Source organism: Equus caballus, chromosome 16 (assembly GCF_041296265.1).
Source record: "Equus caballus isolate H_3958 breed thoroughbred chromosome 16, TB-T2T, whole genome shotgun sequence".
NCBI lineage: Eukaryota > Metazoa > Chordata > Mammalia > Perissodactyla > Equidae > Equus > Equus caballus.
The window spans coordinates 57,388,115-57,413,887 of NC_091699.1; the positions used below are offsets into that span (position 1 = coordinate 57,388,115).

General features: G+C 46.3%; 2 protein-coding genes across 5 annotated transcripts; both read right to left on the reverse strand.

Moving 5' to 3' along the window:
* Positions 1-2,548: 2,548 nt before the first annotated feature.
* On the reverse strand, positions 2,549-15,054 carry SLC25A38 (solute carrier family 25 member 38). 3 transcript variants are annotated; one of them, XM_001501962.5, is made up of 7 exons: positions 14,574-15,054; positions 9,200-9,321; positions 8,499-8,583; positions 7,383-7,562; positions 6,949-7,117; positions 4,679-4,845; positions 2,549-3,339 (listed from the first exon to the last, which is right to left on the reverse strand). In XM_001501962.5, the coding sequence occupies exons 1-7, from the start codon at positions 14,640-14,642 to the stop codon at positions 3,217-3,219; spliced, it is 915 nt and encodes a 304-aa protein (XP_001502012.1). In that variant the 5' UTR covers positions 14,643-15,054; the 3' UTR covers positions 2,549-3,216. The 3 variants fall into 3 exon arrangements, with proteins under 3 accessions (XP_001502012.1, XP_023476474.1, XP_023476475.1); XM_023620706.2 differs by lacking the exon at positions 14,574-15,054 and adding an exon at positions 10,783-10,971; XM_023620707.2 differs by lacking the exon at positions 4,679-4,845 and having other exon boundaries at positions 14,574-15,002.
* A 1,997-nt stretch (positions 15,055-17,051) lies between these two features.
* LOC102147639 (acyl-coenzyme A thioesterase THEM4) lies at positions 17,052-24,188 on the reverse strand. 2 transcript variants are annotated; one of them, XM_014731778.3, is made up of 6 exons: positions 23,818-24,188; positions 21,840-22,038; positions 20,429-20,573; positions 19,453-19,563; positions 17,805-17,868; positions 17,052-17,267 (listed from the first exon to the last, which is right to left on the reverse strand). In XM_014731778.3, the coding sequence occupies exons 1-6, from the start codon at positions 23,935-23,937 to the stop codon at positions 17,250-17,252; spliced, it is 657 nt and encodes a 218-aa protein (XP_014587264.2). In that variant the 5' UTR covers positions 23,938-24,188; the 3' UTR covers positions 17,052-17,249. The 2 variants fall into 2 exon arrangements, with proteins under 2 accessions (XP_014587264.2, XP_005601105.3); XM_005601048.4 differs by having other exon boundaries at positions 17,744-17,868; positions 23,818-24,176.
* Between the last annotated feature and the right edge of the window lie 1,585 nt (positions 24,189-25,773).

Below are 25,773 nucleotides of genomic sequence, written 5' to 3' on the forward strand. Positions count from 1 at the left end.
AATAATTTGCTTTAAGTCTGAGGCAGCCAAAACAAATCAATCAAAAAAAAGGACACTGGGCAATGTTCCCAAAGCCAGCTGCAGCTCACTAGCCACTTCCTTCTGAACTGTAATAATACTCGTGGGAGACCGCAGGAGAGGAAGAAACAGGGCCTGGGGACCTGGCATATGCAGACCCCGGGGTCACTAGCCTCTGCAGTCAGGATTCACAAAGGCAAATTTCAATTTTACCCCATGTTTAGAGAAAATTAGCTATTTCTCCAAATCTTGTGATTATTTGCCCCCAGAACAACAAATGAGGAGCACAGAAGGGGTCTCTAAGTGGCCTAAATTCACCAGCCAAGTATAAGGTGAGCAGATCTGCATTGGGATGAAGCCTATGCTTCTGGGCCTCATCTCTGCCCCCTTGCAGGGCCCTCACCAGCGCTAGGCTCCCACTGCCCAAAATGAGGGTCAAAGGAGACTGAAGAGGTCGTGGGAAAGGACCTGACACCCTGCCTCAGAGTCTAAGTTCTTAGGATGCAGCCACTCCATCCATTGTCTGTGTAAACTGCCTTCCCTCATTCCTGGCCCAGCACCATTCCCAGTGCTCAGCACTTTCCTGCTTTTCCAGCACAAGGCCTCACGCACAGGTCACCAAGCACCAGTGGCTTAGGTGTCACTATGAGATTAGGATCCTTTGTCTTCTCCCATACTCCTCCCCATATCATCTTGAATAGGGCATTTTAACCTAAAACCTAAAGTATAAACTTAACTCAAACTTATAAATCATTAAACTTAATATGTATGTTATAGGTTGACTTGTGTCCCCCAAAAAGGTATGTTGGATTCCTAACCCCCAGTTGCTATGAATGGGACCTTATTTGGAAACAGAGATCTTTGCAGATGTAATCATGTTAAGACGAGGTCATTCTGGAGTAAGATGGGCCCTAAACCAATGACTGTGTCCTTAACAGAAGACAAAAATTTGGACATAGAGAGACAGACACACGGGGGAGAAGGCATTGTGAAGGCAGAAGCAGAGACTGGAGTGATGACTGCCAAGAATCGCCAGCAAGCACCAGAAGCTGGAAGAGACAGGGAACATCTTCCCGTAGAGACTTCCAAGAGAGCGTGGCCCTGCCGACACCTTCATTTCAGACTTGTAGGCTCCAGAACAGTGAGAGAATAAACTTCTGTTGTCAGAAGCCACCCAGCGTGTGGGAGTTTGCTGTGGCAGCCCTAGGACACCAAGAAAATGTGCCAGAAACATTTGCTCATTTAACCCTACCACCCACCCCCAGGAGGGAGGAAATGTTACTAACCTCATTTCCCAAGCCCAGTTTCAAAAGTGTCTGAGGAAGTGGAGAGAGCCAGGCTTTCAACCTGGGCCCCCTGGGTCACAGCCCATGTTCTTAACCAGGAGGCCAGACTTGCCCCTTCTGCTGTTTGGATGAACTAACAGCCCTCTCCTAAGTATGAAAATTGATAGAAAAACTTGGGTTCCCACTAGAATGCCTATAAGAATGCCTATAATAAATAAAACAGACAATAACAAGTGTTGAGGAAGATGTGGGCAAATCGGAACCCTCATATCCTGCTGGTGGGAATGTAAATGGTGCAGCCACTTTGGAAAATAGTCTGGTAGTTTCTTGAGTGGTTAAACATAGTCACCCCGTGATCCAGGAACTCCACTCTAGACATATATGCAAAAGAAATGAAAATATATGTCCCCAAAACACTTGTGAAGGTTCATAGTGGCATTATTCAAAAATAATAATACGGGCCGGCCCAGTGGTGCAGTGGTTAAGTGTGCATGTTCCACTTCGGCGGCCTGGGGTTCGCCGGTTCAGATCCCGGGTGTGGACGTGGCACTGCTTGCCACACCATGCTGTGGTGGGCGGCCCACATAGAAAGCAGAGGAAGATGGGCATGGATGTGAGCTCAGGGCCAGTCTTCCTCAGCAAAAAGAGAAGGATTGGTAGCAGTTAGCTCAGGGCTAATCTTCCTCAAAAAAAAAAAAATAAGAATTTTAAAAAATAATTTTAAAAAGTGAAAACAATTCAAATATTCCTCAATTGATGAATGGGTAAATAAAATATAGTATAGGCATACAATGGAATATTATTCAACCATAAAATAAAAAGGGCAAAGTGTTGAACATGCCACATCATGGATGAACCTCAAAAACTTTATGCCAAAGAAACCAGAACAAGAGACTACATATTTTATGATTCCATTTATATGAAATGTACAGAAAAGGCCAATCTATAGAGTCAGAAAGCAGATCAGTGGCTGGCTGGGGCTCAGAACAAGGATTAATTGTGAATAAGAGACCTGCTTGGGGATGAATGTGTTCTAAACTGATTTAGAGTGACGGTTGTACCACTGTGTAAAGTTTCTGAAAATCACTGAATCATATATTTGAAATTGGTGAATTGTATGATATATAAAATAAAGCTGTTTAAAAAATTTTTAGGTTTTAGAATCCACATAGGTCAAGAACCAGCCAACTTAAGACTATTTTATTATTTCAGGACAGAGTGATGACGCTAGGTATGCCAAAGTCTTCAGTGATAAAGTGCTTCATTTTATTTATCTGAACTTCAGCTGCACAAAAATGCCAGAACAACTTAGAGTTGAAACAGTACAGGAGCCAAGATGAAAAAGTTTAATTTGGACACTTAAGAGGCTAGGAAGCCACTGTCCCCTCTTCTCCAGAGTCTCTGGGAAGGTGATTAGGAACCTTTTCTTCCTCATCCTAACATCCCCTCAGACGCAGACTTCAGCCTGGTGACAGTGACTCCTCTCTCTGAAGACCCCACCTCCCCTGCTGGAGCTCCTCGGCCACAGCGCGAGGCACACTGCCTTTCTGGCTTTGTGATGCCTTGCCCAAGAACACATCCAAAGAGGCACCATGGTGTAGACGGGTGGCTGAGGTGGAGCCACCTGGCAGAGCTCTCTCCGGAAATGCCTTTTCAAGTAGGCTTGCAGGGTACGCAAAGCCTTCTCCTGACTCCCCAAAGGGCTGCGTGTATCAGTGACTCCTCTTTGGGGAGATTCCGAGGGCTTGAGTCAGGCCCATCTATTCTCTACTTGAGTTGGGTAGCCGAAGGTGACGTATCTGCCTAGCTTTCCAGAGAGGACTTCATCTTACTCCAGGATGGTGAGAGGAGGCAGCCCATGGCAGAAAGCAGGCAGGGCAACAGATCCCATCTTTTTGCAGTCCCCTCTCAGTCAGGACTTCAGGCCCATCTTGGCCATCATCTCTTCGTAGACTGTCCACGCCATGGCTGCCATCAGAGTTCTGCGGAGGGCCCGGGGGACACCTCCTTGGAAGAAGCCACGCAGCCCATAGTCCTAGGAGGAAAACGAACGTCAAAACTCTGGAAGCAAAGTAACAATGCAGTTATACACCTGGCACAAGAGTAGGAGACTTTCTCTGTGTTACCCTATTTTTAAGTCTTAGTTTTTTAGACTTTTATAAATAATGCCGAAGCTAGGGTCCAAGGAGACAATGAACTTAAAAACTATATATTTTTGCATAGTCACTAAGCTCTATCTTTTTAGGCTTGCTCTATCCTGGGGAATTTATCTCTTAGCTGAAAATCTTTTTGCAGGGTTGCTGTGTGCAGTTGTACAGCTTGTACAATGCATGGAAGTACCCAGCCCCAGGTGGCAGCTGAAATACAGACCAAGGTCTGCTTGCCAAGCCCTGGGCCCAGGCTCCAGGCTGAAGGACAAGGTGCCCTTTTGGCAATTTGCCTGCCTGGAGGGGCATCTTTTTGTAACTCACTGTATGTTCTTGGTGGCCCTACATCACAATCAAAGACAAAACGCCTCTTACTCCTCCCTCATAATCTGGATTGATTTCTTCATTCCTATTGTTATCATTCCTGCCATTTTCATATATACTGAGAATATATTTTCAAACTTTATGATTTTAGGTGTAGAGAATAAGAAAGCAGGCAACCTAAGCAGTGTGAGGAATCTGATCAGATTCACAAATGTCCGCATAGATCCAGGGTGAGACAGATACTCGATGCATATGCTCTTGTGTTTCCCCTGCTACACAGAAAAATTGAGAAGTACAGAAAAATCTAAAGATGTAAGTGACAAATTTACCTTGAACAAGGATATTTGATGTGTGATAAAAGAACTCGTTTCCAAAGGGCCAACTCAGTGGCTTTTAAATAGCACTTTAGTACACTTTACATCTACTGTACTTTTTGTCTTCAATAATACCATTTGTCCATTTGTATTAGAGCAAGCGCCTAGAAACAAACAATGTGTTTGTGGGTTTTTCCTGACTGTATTTCTTCCTAGGTCCTAGATGAGATTGCTAGTCCTCCCAGATCACCTGATTCAGTAGGTCTGAGGTGGAGCCCAGCAATCCGCATGTTTGACAAATGGCACAGGTTGTCCTAATGTATGCCCCCCCCCCCCAAAAAAACCCATAGGTTTTTAGCAGTGATTCTCAACCTTGGCAACACATTGGAATCACTGAGAAACTTAAAATACTGATGTCAGCATTTCACTCCCCAAGAGCTTCTGATATAATCAGCCCAGGTTGTAACCTGGGAATGGGGATTTTTCAAAGTTCCCCAGGTGATTCTAATGTGTAAAGGATGAGAGCTACTGCTCTAGAGAGAGAGGGCCTTAACCACAATTAGAACCAGTATTTTTTCTATATCCTTACTTTGAATATGAGTGTCACTGCCTGGCCAATCCACCGAAATTTCACTGGGGAGAGTTGCATATGAGTTTTGATAACATCTGCAGGTTGAGTTACCAGTGAGGCCAGAATACCAGCAAATATCCCACAGCTGAAATTTACCACGGGAAGAAAGGCCACATCCAACTGGTCTGAAATAGGACAAAGGCAACATTCAGTTATAAACAAATCTCACATTCATCAGATAAATATCAAGGCCAAGTTGCCCACTAATTCTTACCAAAAGCCAGAAGGGGTTGGATTCCAATGAGGTTAAGAATTAAAAATGTAAAGGTGTAACTAATTGTGGATGGAATAATGAAGTTAAAAATTCACCTTTTTACAACCATCATAATAATAATTGATTCAGGCAAGAATCATTGACTGATGCTAAAATATATGGATGAAAGGAACAGGATGTTTTATATAGATTTATATAGATTCAAAGTCTTTCCCCACAGAGATACTTACAAATTACAAAAGAAAAAATAAGTGAGTTTTCAGTGGACACACTATCTTATGCAAGTGATAAAAAGTTAATATTCCCCACAATGGGCCAAACTGATGCCATGAGTTTCCTGACATAAGGCACTGGGGACACAACATCACATATGTGGTCCTCTTGCTAAAAATGTATAACTGAATCTAGTCACGTGGAAACATCAGATAAACCCATGCTGAAGTTATGTAACTGGCCTATACTCTTAAAAATAAAAAATAAAAATTGCTACAAAATATATTATTGGGACAATTGGTGAAATTAAGACTTATAGATCAGACTATAGATTAAAGAATTATAACTATGTTAAATTTCCTGAATTTGGTAGGATGGTTATATGAGAATGGTTTTGTTCTCAGGAAATACACACTGAGGTATTTCACGAGAAAGCGGCATCATGTCTGCAACTCACTTTTTTTAAATTTTAATTAAAAATTTTTTTTTTTTTGAGGAAGATTAGCCCTGAGCTAACATCTGCCGCCAATCCTCCTCTTTTTGCTGAGGAAGACTGGCCCTGAGCTAACATCCATGCCCAACTTCCTCTAGTTTATATGTGGGATGCCTACCACAGCATGGCTTGACAAGCAGTGCATGTCCACACCTGGGATCCCAACCAGCGAACCCCCAGCCCTCGAAGGGGAACATGAGAACTTAACCGCTGCGCCACTGGGCCGGCCCCTGTAACTTACTTTTAAATGGTTTGGAAAAAGCAATTATACATATAAAAAGAGAATAATAAGGGCTATGGAGTTATTTGTACTATTCTCGTGGCTTTTTTGTAAGTTTAAAATGATTTCTAAATACCAAATAAAAAAAATTTTAAGACGGATTGAGCAGTTAAAAAGGTGCATCCAAGCTCTGATAGTGCCTTAATTTTCTACTGCAAAATAAGGCTGTGATCTACAGCGTCATATCTCCTGGTGCCTAGGGAGAAGCAGCAAATCTCCCAAAACACCCCAATTGCAGCTGGTCATCACTGATCACCTGATGGTGGCATTCTAGCTTCCCCAATTAAATGACCTTGGTTGCAATTCTTTGCTCAAATTATCCATAGGAACCTTATTGAACAAAGATTCATTTTACAGGATGTGTTTCTATCAATACCTGGCTCTGCCTGGGTGGATGTTTACTGCCCACTGACTCTGCCCATGTCTTGCCCAACATGATCTTACAGGTAGTGGGCCTGCCAGAATGCCTGAGGTTTGGCACCTTTCTCTTCAGCCAAATGAAGGGCTCAAAACCACATTAACTGGGAACACAGCAAGGGAGGTGAAAATAATATTTTTCTTCCAGCTCCTAACCCATTGCAGTTTCCCAAACTCGTCTGATAAGAATACCTTCAAGTGCTTCCTCAAAAATACAGACTCCTAGGTCTTACCCTAAAGCATCTGATTGAGGAGTCCTTGGGTGGGACCCAGCAATCTTAAGATCAGGCAAATTGGGGAAGTATGGTTGCAAGACCTATGCAAAACGTGCTTTATTCCACCCCCTCCCCACTCAAGAATTACAGTACTATCAGTACTCTGCCTCAACAGGCTATCAACTCGAAAGGCCAGGGACCACGTCTGTCATGTCAACCGTTGCATCCCAGCACCCAGCCCCATGCCTGACATAAAGCTGATATGACTCAGCTCCTTAACTCTGCTAAGAATCTGGCGCTGCTAAGAACAACAAATAGTCTCATATCAAAAGAAAGTGGTGAGGAGGTGATGTCTTAGGGATATCTCTTCCCCACCACACCTTCCTTTATCCATACCATGGAGCATGATGTTTTTGGTCTGGTTGTAAAACATCAGGTAGATTCCAGAAAAGGGTGCGTCACGAAGGAGTGTTGCTGTCAGGCCACTGAAGAGGCCCCGGTGTCCCTCGTTGCGATAGATGCTCCTCAGGGCTGCATAGATGCTCTCATAGCCGTACCTCCCACTCTGCAAAGGAAGCATAGAACCAGTGACTGGCACAGTGGCCCTGGGTTTGAGCAATGAACCAAGCAAACTTCAGGGTATGTGGCATTACCAGGGCACTGCAAGCTCTGGTTGACATGTGGCTTGGCCTGCCTACACAAATGAGTTCTCTGACCACATCCAAATATACGTTAGGTTATAAATCAGGAGTTGACACCAGTGGTCACTTGACTCAAGGGCCCAGTGCCTCTGTTTACCCACCCTGAGGGCCTAAAGCAGTCAAACTCACCTCGTAACGTGTCTTGATCACAGTGATGGGTGACATGCAGACCCCTGCAACTGAGCGAGAGCCCACCCCCAGTATGACCGACTCCAGGGCAGTGGGGGGATGGCCTCGCAGGAAGTACTGCTTCAAAGAGTAGAGAGTGCCAAAGTAGATTCCAACGCCAGGGACACACCTCACAATGGACTGCAGAAAAAGTTGGAGGAAGGAAAGAAATCAAAGACTGACACTGGGGCTGGCCCGGTGGTGTAGTGGTTAAGTTCAAGCGCTCCAGTTTAGTGGCCTGGGGTTCACAGGTTTGGATCCTGGACGCAGACCTACACACTGCTCATCAAGCCATGCTGTGGTGGCATCCCACATACAAAGTGGAGGAAGACTGGCACAGATGTTAGCTCAGTGACAATCTTTCTCCCCCGCAGGAAAAACAAAAAAAGACGAACACTGTAACTACTGTCTTAGCTGGGTTTTCCCAAAAGAAGACCCAGGATTTGCATGCATGTTGTTGATTTAAGGTGTAGAGGGAACATTAATAGGAGAATAGGGAAGAGAAACAAGAGAGGAGGCAGTCAGTAAAGGGTGTGTAATCTAACCAGTTACTGCCATGGTCAAGTTAATCCCTTTGGGGACCTCTGGGAATCAGTGGAGGACACGCCTCAGAGTTATCCCTCCACCTGAGGAGGGGAGTGAGGTTTTAAACATCAACTCTCATTTCTCATTGGCCAAGGGCTGCGGCAAGGGTGGGGTGGGCGTTAATTCCCTGGTTATTCCAGCAAAGTGAGTTCCTAAGGCCACAAAAAGGGTTCAGACAAAGAGCAGGTGTGGTGGTCTCAGCCTGCTTGCACTGATGGGTAAGGGCAAGGACAGGCTGACAGGCGGGGGCGCCAGCTGCGTCTGCTCTAGAGACTGTGCTGCACTAAGAGGTCGTACCCAGGGCGTCCAGACGTACTGTTTCCCCGAGCCCTCAGAGAGAAGTTAGTGACGGTGAGAGAGACAGGAAGACCACGCAGCTCCTCCCACCACTGCCAACTCTCTTGGATCCTTAACAGAGAGGATACGCGAGATAGATGAGAAATGGCCAGTTATCAAAGGAGAAGGAACAAGAGAAGACCCAAGGCAGCTTACAGGGGACATCCCTTTCCAAAGGCCCAAAAGACTCTCTGTGCGAACCACCTTCAGGAGCAGAGCCAACATCCCAACGCGTCTGGATCTGAGGGAGACAAAATGGAGGCAGGGAAGAAAAAATCACTTAGACCACATCCTCACAAGAGAACTCCACACTCAAAAATTTCTTTGCATGGGCTCTTTTCTAGAACACTTAAGAATCTCCACAATGCATCTTGGAACCTTGGCTTTCCTAAGTGTTCATGATTTGGCATATACATGTTTATCTGTCCATTCACAGCATAAGCAATGAGCTAACCTCCTGTTATATATATATTTTGTATACTTCCCACAGTGCTGAGCCAATATGGGGGCACAAAAGAGACACTCAATACTTAACATTATGTCAAGGACCACTCACTACTCGTACCAGGCAGCACAGTTACGACATTACAGGCTAGCACAATAAAATGCAAATGTCACCAAGGCAGATCCCAGGAAGCTGCTCATGGAAGGACCCCATTTAATTAACAAGAATTGTCAAATACAAAAAATATTCACAAAAAAGAATATACACAAAAACACATGAAAGTCGGACACGGTTTGTATTTTCTTTGAGCATCCAAGAAAATGTAAGTTGACAACACAGTAAAGATGCTCCTGTGTCTGGGAGAAGTTGTTGAAACCAGCTCCTCACTAAATTGGGGGGCAGCAGGCCTTACCCATGGGGGGAGGGCTGTAGAGTCTGCAGGCGTGTTTTGAGGAGATCCAGAGGTTGGAAAAGGAGAGTGGAGCAGGTCCCACTGACGGAGCCACACAGGAAAGCTTTGATCACTGGATGCAACTGCAGGACAACAGAACACTGTGTTGGTGGCTTTGCCAGAGCGATGCTCACCTTTGTAAGGATCTCTTAGAAACTCACCTGGTGGTGCCCTGTATTATCTTTGTACTTTGGAGAAGTGAAAAGTGTAGCCAGCAATTAACAGTGCTGGAATGTTATTGAGAACATAGTACACTGCAAGAAGCAGCTCTCTGGTCTTAGCATTGATAGTAACTTTGCTCTTACTGAGCAACATGTCCATTTCCATCTGTAAATCATGCCACTGACTATACTTCCCTATTTGTCCTGATAATAAAAGTTATTGGCTATCTCCTCATCTTCATAAAAGCGAAATCAACTAAACATAGTGTTTTAACTCTGAACCGCTGGTTTCTAGGCTCCCTTGGTTGTAGGACCTGTAGATATTTACAGAAACAAGACAAAGGAAGTGAAACTGTAAGCTCAGATGCAATGTGAAACAAGTGCCACTTCCTCTAAAACCTATGATTTCCTTACTTTCTCCTTCTCTTATACCCACCTATCGTGCTGAGACATAAGCAGAGCGCACACGGTGCGGCAGACCAGCAGCCTCTCCTGGGTTTGCCAGCCCTCCTTTAAGCTAGGACAGGCACACACACTGGCTAGTCTAGAGGCACCACCCAGAAGGGCAGGACTCTCTCAAAGACCGAATGTGCTCCCTGCAACACACGCCCCAGAATCCAGACTCAATCACAAATGGTTGTGAAAAGGCGCTTTAAAAAACTCAACCAGGAAAAGCCCTCTTCTCCAAAGGAGACACTTGGCAAACTCCATCTGAGAAGATCTTCTCTCCTCGTCAGATGGCATTTGTGCTATTTTTTAATAAATGGCATACTGTTGTCCTAAAACACTGCTAACATGAACATGAAGTGGTCTGTTACACACCTCACGTAAGTGCTTACAGCCAGAACTAAAAGGTCTGTAATCTGTGGTATTTGTTTCATAGAGAAGAGAGATCATTCCACATTCCACCAAACAGGCAAGTCTCAAATTATAGCTGGAATTACTTAAAAGACTGTTGGGGAAAGGACTAAATAAATTCAGATAATAAATACTGGAGCATATAACCACGTTCAAATAGCTTGTGAAGTATCAAAGGGTGGTAGAATTGATAAGACAACAAGTACAACCCAGCTAAATGTGTATGCTTCAACAGGCCCCCAAGGAGAGACAGCCTGCCCCTTTTGTTGACCCATATTCCCATGAGTTTTGTGTTTCTTGGCCTCATCCTAGACTGTATGGCACCAATGAGCCCTTCTTCTGTGCACACTCAGCCTCTCCCTTCCATTAGCATCTTCTCCTCTGCCTGGAAACAAGCTTAAAAGCCCTCCATCTTCCCAGCCTGATGCCACGTCATCGCCACTCCCTCTTCTCTGGTCACCCCTCGGGCCACCACGGCCTACTCTCCAGCTAAAGCTCCTCCACTAAAGCTGCCCTGTGTCTCACCAAGGACCTGCCGCATCCCAGGACCCTTTCTTGTCCTTGGCCTTCTCTTTCTTGGTCTCTCTGGTGCATTTGCTGGTGCGCTGGTGCTCTGCTGACCGCCTCTCCTCTGTTTTTGCTTTCTCTGTCCTTTTCCTTGGTTCAGCCTGCAGATGTTGCTGTTGCTCTTATCTCCTACAGCTGCAGCCTCTCAGGGCACCCTCACCACACCCACACTGCACTCTACTTCACATACACATGCAGGCAACGCCCACACTCCAACCCAGTCCGGCCTCTCTCCAGACTCTGCTATCCCCACGCCTCCTCCATCTCCCCTCAAATGGTCCACAGGCATCTCAAACCCAAACCCCCAAATGGAAACTCGGTCAACAGTTCTCCGCACATTTGCCTCTTCTCCAATCCACACTGAGATATTCCAGTGGGAAATTTAGGAGACACATAAGACTCCTCACTCTACTTACTGCTTCATGACCAAGTCCTCCTGATGACCCCCAGTCTTCCCAGAGCCTGACCCCCACCGATCCATCCTAGTGGCCTCCTTGGTGGTCTCCAGCCTCAACCATACCAACCCACCCACCTCTGTGCTCCCAGAGCAGCACTGGGTGAGGCATCTATATATACCACCTCAAAATCTCCCAACACTCTCAAGAGCTAGATATTTAAACCCATTTTACAGATAAAACTGGAGCTCACAGAGGTTACAAATGTATCCTAAGTTGCAGCATTTGAAGTCATTGGCTAGGACTCAAAATCGATGTTCTTTTCACCATATGCCTTAGTCTGAAGTGAAAATCAGGGCACTTCTCAGGCTGCTCAGCAGCATGCCACTGTTGACTATTACTGGCTCCTTCTTGAAAGGCTCTCTTCCTCTGGCTTCAGGGATTGACACTGTCCTGGTCTTCCTCTCACTTCTCTGGCCTCTCCTCCTTTACATGGAGAGGTTCTTCTTTCCTGAACAATGCTCCCATACCCCTTCACCCACTCCCACGGCTTCAATTTCCACCCTTCTATTCATACTGGCAACCTCTCTCCAGAGCATCAGACCCACATATCCACCTACTCAGATGTCCCACAGGCACCTCAGACAACATTTCCAAACCAGAACTCTTCTCTCTCCCTCGCCCAAATCTGCTCCTCCTCCAGGGTGCCCTGTCCCAGTGAATGCCCTGCCATTTATCTAACCAGCTACTCCAGCCAGAAACCTGGGCACCATCCTTATTCTACCTCCTAAACAGCTCTCAAACTCACCTGCTTCTGTCCATCCTAGCTCAGAGCCCCTTCATGTCTTGCCTTGGTGACTGCCACCATCTCTTCACCCACACGTCATGTTATCTCTTTGATCTTTCTAATCTATTTTCTACCCGGTGGCCAGAGTCATCTTTTAAAACTGCAAATCTGACCACATTGCTTCCAGATGCAAAACCCTTCAATGAGAGACAATATTTTGTACAATTTGAAGTTATCAATTTAAAAAATAAATAAACAATGGACTAAAAGTGCAAGTAGTGATAAATGGATTAGAAACCATAAAGTATCTGATAAATGTCATTAACACTCACTCAATTACAATTAAAAAACAAAACAACATCTTTGAATTGTTTCATCTTCCTTTCAGGATAAAGTCCTATCTGCTGGCTTACAAGGCCTTTCATGAATCAGGTGGCCTGCTCTCTCAGCCTCCTCCCTTTTACACACCCTGCAGCCATAAAGGACTCTGCCTTCCTCTCACTTCTGAAAACTCCACCCTAGCTCCTCCCAGGTCTAGTTCATCCCTAGGGGCCTCGCTTAGATCTCATCTGCTCTGGGAAAGCCCCCTAACCCCCACTGGTGTTCAGTGCTCCTCCTCAGCGCTTCCACTGCACCTGAGCCCAGCTCCCTTATGACTGAGGGTCTAGGACAGAAGAGGCCACTGGCTGTCCTGTTCACGGGTACCTCCAGCATGGAGGCTGGTGCACAGTAGGTGCTCAATAGTTAAGAATGAATGAATCACGTCATCTAACAGGAAATCTGCACATGGCTCTCCCTTGAGCACAATTCCAAAGGATAAAGCTTAGTGGGCCCTGCATGCCCCATCCCTAGACAGGGTAATCTCCAGCTCCCTCCAGCCCTTAGCTCCAGTAAGGCTGTAGGAGTGACCTGTAGTTCCAACTTTATAGCTTCTGAGCCTTTCTCCTTGGCGCTGCTTGCCCAGTGCTCTCACAGGTGTTGTATGGCATTTGTTTTAAGGCTGCTGTCCTTCACACACACACAAACACACACACTCACACCCTCCCCCATTGCAGGAACTATCTTCTTTATGTCTTTATTTTCACAGCACATTGCTTGGACATATTACTGACTCAATAAATATTTATTGAATAAACGGAGTCCATAACTTTTTAAACTTTGTAATTTTCCAGGTGCATTAGCACTCAGCAGATGCTAAATATATACCAGCAGTATAGATTAACCTCTAATAGTTAAAAAACAGCAGGTAATACAATTATTAAAAAAGATAAACAGAATTTACACTTTTCATTTTGAATAATCTTAAGATATTGTCAGTGGTAAATGGCATATCCTTTGACGGCATGTTTGATTTTTTTCTAAATAGCCCAAAGTTATTCATGGTAAATAAGATGAGTTAATACAGTTTTTTTTGGTTTTTTTTGAGGAGGGAGGGCAAAAACAACCAAACAATAAAACACAGGAACACAAAGGCAGTAAGGAGCACTTAAATAGTTGGCAAACAGATTCCACAAGCAGTTCTTACTCCGCTTTAAAAAACTAAATCCTAAATCCAATTCAGATCTCAAGACCACAACTGGAGGACCCCGAAAGAGAAATAGGTAAGCGTGTTTTAAAAAATGTAAACGTAGAGCCGCCGCCGCCGCTGCCTTTTTTAAGGATTAAAAAAAAAAATCCCCTATGACTGACAAATAATAATGTACAACTGAAATTTCACAATGTTGTAAACTATCACAACCTCAATCAAAACAACAACAATAATAATAATAATAATAATGAAGATTTTTTAAGAAAAAAAAATCCCGCACCATCCCCCTGAATCAGCACTTCAGGAGGGAGAGCCGCCGCCGCCGCCCGGGCCCTTGCGGCTCCAGGCCAAGCCGCACCCGGCCTCCGCCCGTCATTAGTCGCGACACAGCCAGAAGATCCTCCGGGACCCACCTACCCAGCCCCGCCTCCGCCTCCACCAATGGCGGCCTGGCGGCACGATGACAGCAACCAATCCAGACGCGGGAGGGGCGTGGCCTCGTGGCGCCCGCGGACCACGCGGGTTCCCAGCAGACTTGAAGGTGGATAACCAGAGGGTGTCCTCTCGCCCCGCCCGCGGGCGCACTGCCGTCCTGGAACAGCTCACTCGAGCACCGACCGCTTCTCAGGCATGGGACTATTACCCGGCCTTGAGACAGTCCAAATATCTGCCCAGGTGTCCTCCCAACTCTGTCACTCTAGGCATGCAACTCAAAGCGACGTTCCGTAGCACTCGCACCTCGCTCAGGGCTGCGCAGGCACATTCCCCCAACACTCCCCAAGGCTCTGGCAATTCCACCCATCTCTACCCAGATCCAGTGCAGCTGCGAGACCTTGCCTGTCGCGAGGGTTGGGCTGCGACTCCTCTCCTCCCTCCTCCCACCCTTTTCAATTCCCTTAGTCAAACTCCATCTCTCTTGCCACGTCCCCAACTGGTTCCGCGCGCATTCGAGCCGCAGACCCTTGGCAACCTCGTGAATTTCCCTCCTCGAGCCGGCGGTCCCGGAACCCCTCCCTGCCTTTCCTTTCCCGCAGTTTACCATAAGCGTTTCCACCCTATCTCCGACATCCTGAGGCTGCAGCAGCGCCGGGCGTGACTTCTGAATCATTGGAGAGGAGGCCTGCGAGTGCACCGGGCTCAGGGTGACGTCGGTGGGAGCTCAGCCCCGGCCCTGGCGACCTTGGAGGACAAGACGACGCGATGGCGGTAACCCGGCGACGCGTTCTAAGCCGGGGGCTCTCTGCCGTTTGCGCCCGTCGGGAGTCGGGACCTGAGCACCCACCGCCGGTGCGCAGCTCCGGGCGCCGTACCCGGCAACGACTCGCCGCTCTTCACTCGCTCCGCAGACACCGCGGCTCTGCTCTCCGGCCCATCCTGCCCCGCTGCAGCCTTCAGGACCGGAGCAAACCAGGCTCGGTGTAGTAGCCGGTGGAGAAAGCCGGAAGAACTAGACAGAGCGGGGGGATTTAGCTTCCGGGGTTGGACGCTCCTGCCGAGCGCGTCAGGCCGTTCTCCTTAGTGCCACCTCTTGACGACGTCCGGAACTGCAGGATCCGCGCTTTCCCGGCGCCCGGAGCTTAACCGGGTATTAACGCAGAGTTGGGCTTTTGGGTGCAACGTCTGGACGTATTTACGGTAGAGACTTGCTTTGCCCAACGCGGGAGCCCGTAGCCATCTGTGACTGTTGAGCGCTTGAAATCTGGGTAGTGTGCCTGAAGACCAGAATTTCAAGTTTTATTTAATTTTAATTTATATTAAGAACTGAAGCAGTGAGGAATATTTTTCGCTTTAACACTTTATTGTTTTGGCAGACCCACATTTTCCCTTAAACGCTGAAAATTTAATTTAGGAATTGACATGTGCTGTAAGTTATCCACACACTGGATTTCTAAGACTTCTGGTAATACGGTAAAATATCTCAATAATTTTTATATTATGCCGTGTTGAAATGATATGTTTGATATATTGGGTTAGGTGAAATATGTTATGTAAATTAATTTTACTTGTTTCTTTTTACTTTTTTAATATATCTATTTGAACATTTAAAATTACACGTGTGGCCCACACTACATTTCTATTGGACAACTTTAGACGGTTAAGATTACGGTTCTCTCTCTCATCTGGACTCTGTCCATAACCTTTTTGATCTCCCAACTTCCCATTCTTCCTGTCTGGTTAATCTCTAGCCAAATATTACTGCTGGGATCCTGACACTCCTGTTGAAAAAGGCGGGCAAGCACCTTCAGTGGCCCTGGATATTTGCAGAATAAAATCCAAACTTTTCATGACAACGGCCTTCATTGCTTTCCACTAGCCATTCTTCACCCAGGAAATTTAGGTCAGGAAAGAAACTGACGATTTAGGGAGCAAGATGCTGTTTTTGAAGGCTTCATTCCTGTGCTACTGAGACCCAAGGGACAGGCAAGAAAGTGGGCTCTTTATCCCTAGTGGAGATTAAGCAAAACATGAACATTAAAAAATATGTCTACTGGGGCTGGCCCCGTGGCCGAGTGGTTAAGTTCCCGCGCTCCACTGCAGGCGGCCCAGTGTTTCGTTGGTTCGGATCCTGGGCTCGGACATGGCACTGCTCATCAAGCCATGCTGAGGCAGTGTCCCTCATGCCACAACTAGAAGGACCCACAACGAAGAATATACAACTATGTACTGGGGGGTTTGGGGAGAAAAAGGGAAAAAAATAAAATCTTTAAAAAAAAAATATGTCTACAAACCTGTCTGGTAATTGTTGAATACTTTGCTACCCCTTGTTCTAAGCTACAAGACTCATTTTCTTTGTGCAATGTTGATAACTAAGCTGAAACTTCCTTTTATAGGAAGACTGACTGACTTAAAGCATTCCTACTTGTGAGAAATAATGGATTGGTGTATTGCAGAGGCTGCTCTTGGCCACTGTGGGGGTGGGCAGAGGTGGGACCTAGAGTGAAAACCTGTTCCCCACTGCCCCACCCTCGGCAGGTGTGTTGGCTTGGCTCTGGGCTCAGAAGAAATGGGCTGGCTTTCAAGAGCGGTGTGTGCCTGCCAGGTTTTCCTCCTCTATCTGTTCCTGCCACACTCACAGCCCTGGAGCCCAGATTCCCCTCATCCCCTCTATCCTCCCCTCATGTTCCTGGGGACGCAGAGCCATATAAGATCATTTGAAAGGAGCATTACCCATCAGCAGATGAGTGACGGTTTTGGAGCAGTACTTACTTAATGGCAGAACTTGGAGGAGTGAATTAAAAAATAAAAGGAAAAATATCTGGCGAAAACATTGTGTGTGACTTTAGTTAAAAACAAGGTCATTAACATCAGGCAAGGCTTCCTTGACTTGTTTGCAGTCAGTGGAAGGTGATTTTGCTTCTATGACCGAACTCCCCCTGAGTTACACGTTGGGTCCTCAAACCCAATCTGGCCCTTTTTTTTCTGAGTTGGATGTTAAGGTTACATGATGCTTTCCCATCCCAATGATTGTAGACACTCTCTATCCGGGAAGAAATACACATATATCAGTTTGGCTACATGACCTTCATCTTAAAACTTTATTCACAACAAGCTTTGACATTTGGAGGCGTTTCCACCATCCAAGAAGGAAAGAGCTGGAGTAAACATGGGAAGGGAGATGAATAGGGGAAAGAGAAGCTGCTCCAAAGGAAGCTTGGTTTCCTGCCCTCCAGGGCAGGAGGAGATGTGCCTTACAGTGCCTTGCGTCTGTGTCACTTCATTTGGAAGAAGATGGCTGGAATGGTGAAGAGCACACAGGTGAGTTGCCCCCCATCTTCCAGAAAAACCAGCTCAGGGAGTCCTTTCCTGTCTGCCTGGAGGCACTTCCAGCTGCTTCTGGAAATATCTAAATTCCCTCTACTGTTGTCAAAGCAATGAGCCCACCTTTGCATTTTAGAAGCCAGTAGGGGATCAAGAGGGGAGATACCATGCACACTGTGCTGCCCCTCCCCTCCGCTGCATAAGCCTCTTTATGACTAGTTGCCTCCCAGAGAGGTAAATGAGCATGTTATGGTGATCTCCATCCTATAACTAACAGAGGCTGCTCTTCATTAGGACATCCCTCCCACCCTAAACTTGCACAATCTGAAAGAGCAACCTTAAGAGTCTCCAAGGGCAGCCACTCCTGTCAGCAGTAGGGGAAGTCGCCCTCTGTGCCCGGTCACAAGGATGGGCACAAACAGCAGGAACAAAGAATTCTAATGGCTTTACCAGAAGCTTCGGCAAAGAGGATGGTCCCGTCACTGTTTTGGGCTTCACAAGAGAGAAATACCTTTCTTCCTTCTGTGCCAGTTACCGTTGCCTCCAGCCTCACCACGGAGCCGAGGATGACTGGGCTGTGAGAGAGCAATGAGGTAGAGCAGCTCACGGGCTGGTCTCTGAGAAAGGAGTGGAAGACTCTATTGTGGGGTGGGGGGCTGCGTCCCTACCAGAAAGGGGGTCCTGGGATTCTACTCCAAGCGCCGAGTATCAGGGGCATTGGGAGAGAGGAGCCACAAGGCAAGCCCAGGCTGTGTGGCATTTTGTTTTATCATCATATAGAAGCCACAAACCACTCCATCAACATTGTAACAAACCGTTTCCCCATCCTCTGGAAAGATCAAGCTCCTCTTGTTTTCCTGCCATCTTCCCAGTGAGGAAAGATATGCTACATTTTGGCTAAAAGTTCATAAACGTTAGCACCTATTTTCTGGTCGCAGTTCTCCCAGTTGCTGACCAGTTTTTGAGTTGCCCACAGAGGTGAGCAGGACCCAGTTGCAGTTTGCATAATATCAAGTAGCTCTATCCACACATGGAAGGCTTTCTTCTTCTTTGGCAGAATGGCTCTAATCTGTAAACAAGTATTCCTTATGTGATGGTGAGTTTTATATGTCAGCTTGACTGGGTTATCATCCCCAGTTATTCAATCAATGCTAATCAAGGAGTTGCTATCGAGGTATTTTGTAGATTCGGTTAATTTTAAGTAAAGGAGATTATCTTCAATAACCTGGGTGGGCCGAATCTATCAGTGGAAAGGCCTTAAGAACAAAACTGAGGCTTCCCTGAGGAAGAAGAAATACTGCCTTAAGACTGCAGCCTCGGTTCCTGCCCAAAAGTTTCCATCCTGATGGGCTGCCCTGTAGATTTCAGACTTGCCAGTCCCCACAACTGCATAAGTCAAGTCCCTGAAATAAATCTATCTATGTGTATGTTAATATATTAGTATTCTTTATAATAGCTACATTGATTAATATATTAATATAATATTTTGTGTCTACATCTGTTTCTCTAGAGAACTCTGACCAATACACCTTGTTCCCCTCCTTTGAGAGTAGGGGCTGTGTCTTGCCCTTCTCTGTGTGTTCTTGAGAGCTCACCAAGGCAGAGCAGTGTTGTGCAAAGCAAGCAGACTTTGGAATGAGGCAGCGATGCTTGCATTTCATCCTGGCTTTGTCACTTGCCAGCTGGGTATTCACCTCAGCTTCCTCACTTGTCAAATTGGAGATAATAGTACCTATCTCCCAGCGTTATAGTAAAGATCAAATGAAATAATGTGTGTGTAAGTGTTTAGTAAGACACTAGTCGAATCTAAGGAGTTATCATTTCAGTAGGGGCCCAATAATTATTTGTGGACTGAGTTAAATATTTATGGGCACGTTGATTGATTTTCTCTAAGTCACCGGGGGCCAAAAATAGTTCGTCATCATCCTATGTAGAATATTTTTATTTTGTTCGAACACATAACCCATCTTCAAGCCTGGTGCCTTGTCCTTGAATGAAAAAGGAACAGCTTAAAAGTTTAGATTGGTCCATGAGAAAAGCAGAAGTTAAATCTCCTCCTTGCAATCAGATTGCCGCCTGAGCCCTTATTTGCCATCATAACACATGGAATAACCTCACACCAGCTTACTCCTCACTTGAACCCAGGCAAGGAAACAGACCTCCTGAAGGTGATGGTCATGGTCCCTGTAAAGACTGCATTGGCACTGTAGTATGCCGTCGCGAAAAACGTGGTGTCTATCATGGTCCCCAGCGCACCGCCATGGATGATCCTGCAGGGCCAGACAAGGGGAGAAAGTGGAAGCAATACTGACCCAGGACCCCACTCTGCATGGCCAGGTGCTGGTGAGGCGAAATGCTGAAGAGTTCCCTGCCATCCAGGGCCACATTCTTACATTACTCAGGGTGGAGCGGAGAGAGGAAAACCAATGGAAGGGGAAGACAAGCAATGTTGTCTAATTAAGTTGCACCTGCTTAGTAGGGGATGAGCTATTCAAAGTGGCGGAAGGAGCCTTCCACCCACGGCCCGCTTTAACCTCAAATTCTGATGAATTTGTGTTCCCTCCTGGGTTAGTCTCAGGTGGAAATAGAAGGGTGCAGAGAAAACAGCATGGGCTTTGCAGGCAGAGAGACCTAACTCCGAATCCCACATTTCTAGCCATATGACCTCAGTCACATGGAGCACCTGTGGAGTCAGCACTTGGAGCACCTGTTTCTTCATCTATAAGTTAGAAAAAAAAGAGTATCTCCTTCTAAGAATTTTGGTGAGCATTAAATTAACACAGCCAAAGCTCCGTGTACTGGGTCTGGCATATTCTAGCCACTGAGCAAGAATAGCGTTTCCTTCTCATTTTTAATGTCAACTGCTTATTCCAGTGCTATTTAGGAGGTTGAGGATCAGTGAAAGAACTCCCTAATAGGGACAGGCCACACCTTGGGTAAGTGGCTGAGGGGCTGGCGGAGTCACCCTGCCCGGGAAGCTGGTAAAATGAGGTTTATGCTCCTCTGCGCTGCAGTAACCAAGAACCTGTGAAAGGCAGCCATGGACCCACCGACTGGCTTCTCACCCCCTTCCTGCTCTTTGACCAAGAAAAAGCCCATTTGAGCTGCCAACTGGGATGGTCCTCCATGCCTCACCCAGGCAGCCCCTCCAGGAGGGGCCCAGGCTGGAACAAGCAGACACACTTCTTCTCCGAGTCACTGTGGAAGATGACATACTCAAAGCCGAGTCTCTCTGTATCTGTGATCCGTAGAAAGAGGCGGGCATCTTCAATCATTTGGACTAGAGAGAAGAGTCAAGTCAGTGAGACGGACCTCAGGCTGGAGTCTGACCCTCTGGGCGGTGCAGGGGGTCTCCTGGGCAGAAAGGATCTGAGCGGAGGAGGTCCTCAGGAAAACCCACCGCCCTCAGCTTCCCATCTGCGCCTCCTGGAATGGCCCCATCATCCTCTGAAGGAGAAGAGCAGCTTCCGGGGAGGAGAAGAGATCAGCAGTGTGAGGGACGGTGAGGAGTGAACTGCCCGTGGAATCAGAATACGACTGTTTCTATCAACTAAATAACCAGTGCTAATCTGAAATGCACTGATTTTGGCAGATCAAGGCATAAGCAGGTGAAAACCCTTCCTGTAAAATAAGCAAATATGTCCCCTCCTCTAATTCCCACAGGTCTGAGATTTACGTGAGATTTGTCTGTACAGTATGAACTCCAAGGGAAGTGGAAGGGTTTGGAGGCCTTAATTGGAGGTCAAGGGTAAAACCTCCGATACACAAAATCCAAATGCTTATGCACACCTGCATTTTTTCCAGGAATATCAAAGCAGAATTTCTAATTAAAGGTTAGGTGTATAAAATTAGAAGTCTTCCAACTGGCTCCTCCTGTCTCTTCAATGCCATATCCCATCTTCTGCCATTCTTTTCCATCCTTTCTCCTTGACCAGGGTCTCAGCTCAAACTGACCACTAGAGGGAGCATGAGTCCTGCTCCAACAGGTTCTGGCTCCTGGCCTCAGTGGTCACTAAGATACCTGACTGTTGCCCACTGGCAGCGTCACTGAGCTACCAGCCTCGGGTGTACGAGGGTGAAGGCACTGCCCCTTCTCGATTCCTCACTCGTGCTGCCCTTGTCACAGGAGGTGGTGGGGCGAGCACGTATAAGGAGACACCAGGAATGACTGCTGACAGGGTGGAGAGAATACGGAACCAGGAGTCAGGGCTTCCTGATTCTAGTCCAGGCTCTGCCAAAAACTCCCTATGTCAGCTCTCTAGGTCTCAGTTTTCTCATCTGTGAAATGAGCAGGTTGAACTAGGTGTCCTCCAAGTTCCTTTTCTGGCCTAATGTCATGTGAGTCTAGGATCACCATGTCCAGGCTGCCTTGTACCTGACTCTCAGGCTAATGCAAGCCACACCAGAGATATGGGAGATGGGCTGAGACACAGCGCGCCTTGGGGAAAATGCACACACATAGGCAAAGTTTTGTCAAAAGTTCTGCATTATTCAGAGCCCCCTCCAGCCCAGGTTAAGCAATCCTGATACAGGGGTTTGAACTTACTGGGGACAGCCTTAGCAATCCTAGCAAGGTCTGCCTCTTTCAGTAACTGCAGAGAGCGCCAACAACCTGGAAGTCGCGTCCATGACCCATCCACAGTCTTCTCCATGAGTTCGTTATACAGCCCCACCATGACTGGGCTCCAGCTGGCATTGGGGATGGAATAATCCTTTATATTGGACTGGAAGTGGCTGTTTGAGACCTGCAGAGTCCAAAAGAGGCAGCAGACTGTGTCTGAATCAATTCCAATTTGACTTATTAATTCATGCACGTGTTTAATAGATGGGCCTGTTTTCACGAAGTAGATCGTGTACAAATGCCCAGAGGTGGGAGACAGCATGTCAGGTTCCCAGAACTGTAGAAGTGGAAATGTCTAATGGGGGAGAAGGGAGGCAAGGGAGGAGGTCAGAGAGAAAGCCTGGGACCCAAGGCACCATGTTAAAGAATTGGGTTTTATCCGGAAGAGTTATAAGCAGGAGAATAAAATGTCCAGATGGGCGTGTCAGAAGGACTCCCACTTGCACAGGGGAACCTGTAGGCTGGTCAAGCCTCAGTGCCCCTGGGGATTCTGGCTGGTATATAATTTAAAGTCACAACCTTTTCCCTGCCTCTTCCCTCTCCTGCTCCCCCATGTCCTCCAAACTCTACTCCCAAGAGAGTTCACCTTGGTTGACTATCTGGTTTATTATCCCTCCTACGGTCCCGTTACAACTGGAGGAGCAACCAGAGTCTCCCTTTTCTGGCAGACAGAGGAGAGGACGTGGTGCAGATGGCCAGCTCTCCTCCCAGGAGTTGTGAATAATCCATCATAAGGCAGCACCTTCTTGTACTTTCCACCTGGTTATTGCTTGTATTCGCTGGTGCCAATCAGTCCTTCCTGTTCTTGTACAGTTTCTACGTTTTTCTGGATCATTTATCAGTTTAGTCACAGTTCCCTTTATGCGCCCTCCCTTACCTACACAAATGGAGAGAAATACAGATTCTTATATTATTTATAGACAGACATGTTCTTAAGGGGTGGAAAAAAGCCTAAACGTATAAGAATGAACTCCAATCCTTTCTGCCTTCCTGCAGGGGGCTCTTTCGCCAGCTGGTGGATGGTAGAGTGGCATTTGAATTCGGTCTGTATAATTTCTCCCCATTCATATGTTGCACTTCCTGCTGCTTGCCCCTTAACTACCCCGAACGTCAGTTTTCAAATGTAAAATGAGAATAACACCACCTGCCCTGTAGGTTGCTGTGAGGGTGGCATGAGGTCATGAGACACGAAGGTACTTGGCCTGGTCCCCAACCCAAGGCAAGTGTTCCAAGATGTTAGTTCCATCTGAATCCCACAGAGTTTATCTGAATACCCTTCTCTAGTTTGAGCCAAAGAATTCTTTCCTAGGACTGAGGTGAAACCAAGCCTGGACTCAAATATTTTTGGAATGAAGTTACTCACCTTATGAAAATATGAAAGGAGTGACATCCAATGAATGCTACTCTTTTGCACTTAATTTGCACCCAATTGACTTTTAATTTTGCCTCCTACTTCTTTTTATCTAGAAAATACCTCATTAAAATGTAATGACTGCTTTCCCTTGAGTTGGCGCTGAGCAGATTTTCTTCCCCTAATTCTGCTCACTCTGGGGATTGGCAAACCAGATTTCCCATATGGGGAATGTTCAACAGGGTCGGTGAGGCTGGAGGGGCCTCCAGGTGTCGTCTCTAAGCCCTCAGTTTGAGGGCCCCACCCCTCAATATAGGACAATAGAGCCAAGTGAAATGAGCATCTTCTAAGAATCGGGAGTGCTGGCTCTAAGTCTCAATTCTGCCAGTCACTGCTGTGGCCTTGGGCAGGCCACCTTGTATCTCCAGGCCTCAGTTTTCTCATCTGTCAAAGGAGAGCAGCAGAACAAAGGACAGCTGAGGTCTCTCACTCTGGGACTCTGCAACCACCATCCCAACTCCCCGGCATCTGGTAAGCAATGAGGATACTCACAGTGATAGGCTGGGCTGGCATCCAGGCTGACCTGGGCAGCGGGGGCTGGCCAGCCAGGGCTCGGAGAAGAGATTTTGCATGTCGGTGACTCACCAGCCCTCCGAGACCTCTTTGCAGCATGACTTCCAGCTGAAATTTGCCTACTGAAGCTCCTTACAAAGGCAAGCCTTCTTCCTTGTACGTGAGCATTGGCCTGAGGCTCGGACTCGGCCAGTCAGAACCTGTCTTGGCCAGCTGAGGAGCAGAGAGAAGATGGCAGCAAAATCCAGTCCCGCTCCCTTTACCAGGCAAGGCAGTGAGGAGCAGAACCAGGACAGACGTCAGACAATCATGGGTTAGTCAATCACAATGCATTTTATTTGGGAGTTGCTAGGTGCATTTTCGGTTGGTTAACCAGGTGACGGGAACAATTGGACTAATCTCAGGATGCTTTGCAGACCGGGGTCACCAGGGTAACCAATGACCAGGAACCAGAGTGAATAATGTCAGTCTCTGCGTGTGAGGACAATTGACCCTGAATACCTCACCATAGTTCTTAACTGTCTTGCTTCAGAGGCCAGTTCCCTTATTCATTCAACAAATATTAATTAAGCACATATTATGTACCAGGGCTGTTCCAGGGGATACAGCAGTGAGTAAAATAGATGAAGTTTATGCCCTCATGTGGCTTACATCCTAGTACGTAATAACAGGTAACATTAATTGTTGTGCTTTCTATAGCCCAGGCACTGTTCTAGGTGGTTTTTTTTTTAAACTTTTTATTGAGATTATGATAGTTTACAACCTTGTGAAATCTGAGTTGCGCATTATTGCTAGTCGTGTAGTAGGTGCATCACTTCACACTTTGTACCCACCCGCCACCCTCCCTTTCCCCTGGTAACCACTAATCTGTTCTCTTAGTCTATGTGTTTAATTTCCACATATGAGTGGAGTTATACAGAGATTGTCTTTCTCTATCTGGCTTATTTCACTTAACATAATACCCTCCAGGTCCATCCATGTTGTCGTGAATGGGACTATTTTATCCTTTTTTATGGCTGAGTAGTATTCCATTGTGTATATATACCATATCTTCTTTATCCAGTCATCAGTTGATGGGCGCTTAGGTTGCTTCAACGTCTTAGCTATTGTAAATAATGCTGCAATGAACATAGGGGTGCATGGTTCTTTTGGAATTGCTGATTCCAAGTTCTTTGAATAGATACCCAGTAGTGGGATGGCTGGGTCATATGCTATTTCTATTTTTAACTTTTTGAGAAATCTCCATACTGTTTTCCGTAGTGGCTGCACCAGTTTTCATTCCCACCAGCAGAGTATGAGTGTTCCTTTTTCTCCCCAATCTCTCCAACATCTGTTGTTACTTTTTGTTTTGGTTATTTTAGCCATTCTAATGGGTGTAAGGTGAGATCTTAGTGTAGTTTTGATTTGCATTTCCCTGATGATCAGTGATGATGAGCAACTTTTCATGTGCCTATTGGCCATCTGTATATCTTCTTTTGAGAAATGTCTGTTCATGTCCCCTGCCCATTTTTTGATTGTATTGTTGGAATTTTTGTTGTTGAGTTGTGTGAGTTCTGTATATATTATGGTGATTAACCCTTCGTCGGATATATGATTTGCAAATATTTTTTCCCAATTGGTGGGTTGTTTTTTGGTTTCAATCCTGTTTTCCCTTGCCTTCAAGAAGCCCTTTAGCCTGATAAAGTCCCATTTGTTTACTCTTTCTATTGTTTCCCTTGTCTGAGAAGACATAGTGTCTGAAAAGATCCTTTTAAGATTGATGTCAAAGAGTATGCTGCCTATATTTTCTTCTAGAAGCCTTATGGTTTCAGGTCTTACCTTTAGGTCTTTGATCCATTTTGAGTTTATTTTTGTGAATGTTTGTAAAAGAATGGTCTCTTTTCATTCTTTTACATGTGGGTGTCCAGATTTCCCAGGTGTATCTCTCTTTTAATA